The sequence below is a fragment of the Macrobrachium nipponense genome, chromosome 35, assembly GCF_015104395.2.
Source record: "Macrobrachium nipponense isolate FS-2020 chromosome 35, ASM1510439v2, whole genome shotgun sequence".
NCBI lineage: Eukaryota > Metazoa > Arthropoda > Malacostraca > Decapoda > Palaemonidae > Macrobrachium > Macrobrachium nipponense.
Window position 1 is genome coordinate 17,127,550 of NC_061096.1, and position 6,000 is coordinate 17,133,549.

The 6,000-nt window shown below is 36.2% G+C and overlaps 1 protein-coding gene across 2 annotated transcripts in view; it reads left to right on the forward strand.

The window, feature by feature from the left end:
- Window positions 1-6,000, forward strand: part of LOC135208445 (cell adhesion molecule Dscam1-like) — a 168,568-nt gene that overhangs the window by 83,366 nt on the left and 79,202 nt on the right. For both annotated transcript variants that reach the window (XM_064240630.1, XM_064240631.1), the window contains exons 5-6: window positions 1,300-1,391; window positions 2,916-3,062. In XM_064240630.1, coding sequence (XP_064096700.1) covers window positions 1,300-1,391; window positions 2,916-3,062 — 239 coding nt within the window. The remainder of the gene's footprint in view (window positions 1-1,299; window positions 1,392-2,915; window positions 3,063-6,000) is intronic.

Below are 6,000 nucleotides of genomic sequence, written 5' to 3' on the forward strand. Positions count from 1 at the left end.
AGTCAGTCTCGCGATGCTGATTGATGTTCCATCTCTCAGTTGTTGACAGAACTATCGCCGATGGAGAAATAGGCGAGATGAATGAGGAGCCTTTTTAGATATCAAGGGCGCCCTTTCTCTACCTCTTCACCATCAGTATCATGATCATCATTTGCTGGAATGATAGAAAGACTTTATGGGACTGCTGCGTAAGAGGCACATGTCATTTAAAGATCCACTTTCTGTCGTTAGCTCAAATATTGCCGACTGTGTTTTATGAAAATACAGTAGATGATGATTTATGAAGACTGAATTCTGAATGACTGGATAATAGCATTAAATTATAACTGAAGGGAGATGAAACCCTGATCTGAAGTACTTCGGAGATCTAGCAATAAAATTATGTCCTTCTGTAGCCCTGTGGCTTGAGTGAGCAAGGAAAGCATTTTGCGTATGAATTCTCTATGACTGACTTCCTAAGATGCAGGGGCGGCATAGAATTATTACAGCGTTTCAGTGTTAAAGGAATCAGACAGAAAACAATTTTCTGTTCCTTCCATAGATAAATTTTTAAGCTGAGCCCAATTATCCAACACAAGTAATAATCTCCTCAGCCTGTGACCGTAGTTACTAATATTACTGTTGTTGCTCTCAGCGTAGTTTAAGTGAGACCCCATCACGTAACTACTCATGGAATATCAGTGCAAATAACGTGTGTCTGTAGTGTATCCTTACGTGACGTAAACTAGCTTTGTTTACTACATGTTATGTAATAAATTCATCTATGTCAATCCCATGCAATAAAGAAGGGTTTTAGATTTCAGGTATTATTAAATGCCACGGTCCTGTTCAAAACCAAAGATCTCTTTGAACTTTCCACGCACCTTAGCGTTGTGGTGTGAGTGCACATAAGATTCAAAATTAGATTCAAAACTAAAGCTGTAAGTTTGCTAACAATATGAACTATGCTATCCATTTATTACTGTTAAGATTTAGTATAATAGTTATCAAAATGACTGAAACTGTAACTAGTTATAGTCTGGCTGTTATCCTTCGTCATTAGTTAAAATCTGAAAGCAGTTTATTACGGCTGTCTTATAATCCTGGAATGAATGGTATATTAACACATATTTTTTTTATTCATAGCAGGCATCAGAATCAGTAAAACCTTGTTCCTTTTCGAATATTGGGAGCCAAGATACCACCTGAGAGCGAATTTCTACGAACCAACTGTAGTCTACATCTGTCATCAAAATTCTTTCTCGGAAAAGAATTAAGCCTGAGAGAAGCTAATCGTAATCGGCTTTTTTTTCGTTGCAGTTGTCGGATACCGCCATATGTACGAGAGTACGTGAAGGTCGTGGCATGGGTACAAGACGACGCGTATGTGATACAACCTGGACTGGAAAGCGGTGAGTAATATATCCCATTTATTGGTTTTTTTTTATTGATATTGTTGATAGACTTTGATACCTCAGCTGAATGGTGTATCTCATATCGGTAATTAAATCATTCTTAGTGGTGTTTACATGTCACTCTCTTCATTATTCTGAAATGGTCGATTGGTTATTTTGATAGCAAAACGGTATTTTTATAAGAAAATATTCAGGAGCAGTGATTGAGATAGTCTACCGAATTTGAGGCAAACCGTTATTTTTTTAGTACTAGCTGAAATTTATAATGTATGAAAATGCAGTGTAGTGGTACTTAGAGCAGTAAAATGGATAACTTAAATTTCAGTAATATGTCCCAAGGTTCGGAGGCGTGATTATTCGCATTGCTAATACATTAAGCTGTTTTGCGTATAACTATGAAATTAAATATCAAAGCAACAACTGCGCGACTTGATGCATCAGGATTGTGAAATCCACTGCTGAAAAATGAATTCCTATAGGAAAAATCACGGGAATAGCTAGCTACTAGAATTGCTGATTCCTGTTACTATTTATGTATATAAAAAATGAAAAATATTGCGCTATAATAAAATGGTAAAGATTGGGCATTATATGAACTGATTTAAACAAACAATTTTATGCTAAGGTTGGAATGCATCGATGCTATTTCTTCTTTATTCATTGAATAGATGATAACAGTGATAATAATAATTATTATTATTAATGACTTCCTCACCTTATATACCATCTTCAAATAGATAAACAAAATATGAAGGAAATCTTTGACCTTTGTCTCGCGAATTCATTCCTCCTAAGATAGAGATGTCAGTCTGTTTTGAACGTTGCATGATCTCTTAGTTGCACTGAGATGATTCCCTTCATCCAAGTTCTCTCACGCCATCTTTCTCTTCTTAGTCATCCCATCACTAGATGAATCATGAGGGATATTTTCTGAATGAATCATTCGTTAGGTGTTTCTTCAGTTAATCATGCTGGTTTATTCTTGGGGATAAGGTGGTCTATAACAGACTAGGAAATGATAGCAAATTCTTCATAAATGAGTTTCACACATATATATAAGTGTTTGTGTGTCTGTATATGTGTTTGTGCGTTGAAATCTGAAGGGTACAAAGTCTATATCAATAGTTTCATCCATCGGGTCCTATGTGGTAAAACTGGGAGCCAGATTTCTGTTTATAGTTTTGAATTTCTGTTTGATGTTGATATCTTTTAAAGAAAAAGTAATTCTAATTTTTTTATTTAATGTTTTCCTCTCACTGGTTTAGAGTAACTTTTTTTTACTAAAAGACTTAAGTAACTCCTTGTCTATTCAATAACATAAGACTATAGATTTCATTTGTCTCAATTCCATATCAATTATATGTCAGATTTAATAAATTTTTCACTCAATTTATAAAAGTTATTTGTCCGGATTTATCAAGAATTAGTCAATTTCTTTTGCTCCCTAATTTCGAAGGTAATCTTATATTGAGGAAGTAGTACGAGAAATGACACTTTCTTCCCCACATCTGATTCTGACAGGTGGAAAGTACATGATTCTGCACGATGGTTCCTTGCACATTTACCGAGCGGATCCGAGCGATGGTTACCCTAGTTACCGTTGTCGGACGAACCACACACTGACAGGGGAGATTCGGGATTCGTCGGCCGGGAGAGTTATCATTACTGGTAAGTTCTTGAGGGATTAGAGGCCTGACTGAAGGTCGTTGAATGTTCTTCTTTATTGGCTGCAATTATGGGTTGTAAGGCTCATCCTTAGTTCAGCGTTTGTTTATTTTTACCGAAAACATATAAGGTGCTTTTACTCCCAGTGATTCATATATTTTATCTTGTCTTTTCAGCTCTCTCTCTCTCTCTCTCTCTCTCTCTCTCTCTCTCTCTCTCTCTCTCTCTCTCAATATCTACCCATTGCAAACAAGGACTTTTTAGTTCATGCATTATATATAATTTTTATTAGATTCAGCGTATATTTCCTTTATCTCCCAGAAATGCTGGGAAGTACCAGGGTATATTTGTCTTGCTGCAAATACAGCAGAAATGAGACCATCTGAGCTAAGCACGATTGCTAACCCTCTCCCTCGCCTTCTCTCTCAAAAAATATAAACTGAAAAGTGAAGATGCCACAACGAAATATAAAGCTAGTAGGAATCGTATTTTTTCTGAGGAAAATTTATAGAAGAGGTACGTGCCTTTTAAAAGGACTCACACCACAATTATGGTGGAAATGTATATCCACCATAATTGGGGTATGAGTTCTTTTCAAAAGAGCTGACACCCATGTTTCCACCATAATTATGGTATGAGATCTTTTCAAAGGAGCTGAGACCCATATTTCCACCATAATTATGGTATGAGATCTTTTCAAAGGAGCTGAGACCCATATTTCCACCATAATTATGGTATAGTTTTTATTTAGGAAGCTGAGCCCGCGTGGTCATCTGGCATGTTACTTCCTCAAAATTTTGTCTCTAGCAAACAGATATTTGCACCCAGTGACTTGCAAAAATGACGTCGGGGCGTGACTAGTCCTCTTCAAGTTGCAAGTGTCAGGAGAGTTTCCTTGGCGAAGATTGAGAGGGTCTTCGGTTCTCACTGCATTTCTGACGCATTGACTTTAAGATACTTAGAGGAAAAGGATAGACTCACTTGTTGTGTATTCCGCAAAGTGCTATGACAGTAGATGTTCCAGTCATAGGTACATGCCTGCATTATGTATTTCTGGCGATTTTTGTAGCTTACTAAAAGTGGATTCCTTGGAGGATTAATGCGAAGTCTCCAATCAGCGGTATAAGGCTATCAGAGAATAATGTCTAAAACTGTTAGGTATTTGATAATTGCTAGTTTTCCGGAACTTTCTGAGTTTTGAAGTATATTGTCTGAAGATTCATAGAGGATGTTTGAAATTACATACCGATTTTGTTACCAAAATGGGTTACTTAAAATTTATTTCATCAATGTCTATTACCTCGTGAAAATAAAGTACTTTTCATTTTTCTGAATGATCCAAATTATAATCCTCCAATCGACAGAACTTTGAGGCCATAATCATTACTCGTATTATGAAAATTAATTTACACCGTTAGGATAATGAGAAGACTTCGATTTTTACCGTCTGAAACTCAATTAAAGTAAAAAGAAATTTGAAATGTGTATTGCAAGAGGAGATAACGCTCACCCACATGCAATTTTGCATAAGCACTGAAGCAGGAGTTTCATCCTAATAAACCTCTTAATTCAAGACAACAACGCTATCCCGGTCTGCTCATATACTGGAAATGACACTTTTTTTTTTCTTCCGCTAAAACCATCTTTGTTTCTGTTAAATTCAAACAATATCTCCTTCTCAGTCAGCTGGCACTAAAGATTTGTTACGTTAGTGTGCGTGTAATATTATGGATATCACAGCATATTACTACGGTGTGAGAAATTAAAATATAATTATAGTCCCATGTAACTACTATCTGCATGCACACATACTCGCGTATATATATATATATATATATATATATATATATATATATATATATATATATATATATATATATATATATATATATATATGCGTGTATAAGTGTTCACGCGACAGGAAACGAACTGACACATGCTCAAGGATACATAATGTTACTTTTTATTTTTTTGAACTACCTAAACATACAGGAAGTTGTTCCCAAGTCATGATTTGTTGATCATCTGAAACTGCCTAATTGTTCTCTCTCTCTCTCTCTCTCTCTCTCTCTCTCTCTCTCGCCATACCCTTCCTCCCAAAATAACTCTTTGACAACATACCTAAACTCATTGACGCCACAGTAATTCTCTCAACGCGGGGCTAAATGGTTTTTCTTTGTTGTAAAACTCCCATTTATGGGATATTGGTCTGGGCAAATGAGAGGAATTTTACCCATAGAGCTGAGTTTTTCTTTTGGAACTGCGCGGACATGAAGTCGTTTTAATAATTTACTGTTTGAGTAAAGCTGTTATTGTCTAATTACCTACTGCTGTTTTCGTGTCGTGTTTGGTAATGTTTAAGAACATTGCAAAAAATAATTATTGGTTTGAATGATGTATTATCCATAGAGTATCCTTCCGACGAGGTAGCTGGATCTTGGTGTGACAAAGTCGAAGGTAATTTGGACAGATTACCTTGACAGTAATGTTTTGAAATTTCTTTATCTTTGGCCTAATGTAACACTAAAACACGTAAGTACTTCATTTGCTTGAATTATTGATTGATTTACGTTATATTCAGTTAGGAAATCCATAATATTCCTAGATGTCATTTTAGTGTGTAAAGACTGAGTATCCTTCTTAATCTACTTGTATATACAGTAAATCTTCAATTTCTAGTTATATAACTGAGATTGCTTGTAATCTCTCTCTCTCTCTCTCTCTCTCTCTCTCTCTCTCTCTCTCTCTTCTCTCTCTCTTCATTTATCAGTTTATTTTCCCTTTCCATTGAGAGAGAGAGAGAGTGAGAGAACCCCCTCCCCCTTCCCCCTCCCCCTTCTCCCTGGTTCCCATTCTTCCAGCAAGGTATCTCTGCTCTCTCTTATCAGAGCTCTCAGCGGGCATTCCCCTCCCGGGCACATCTATTCAGGTCTATTCATAT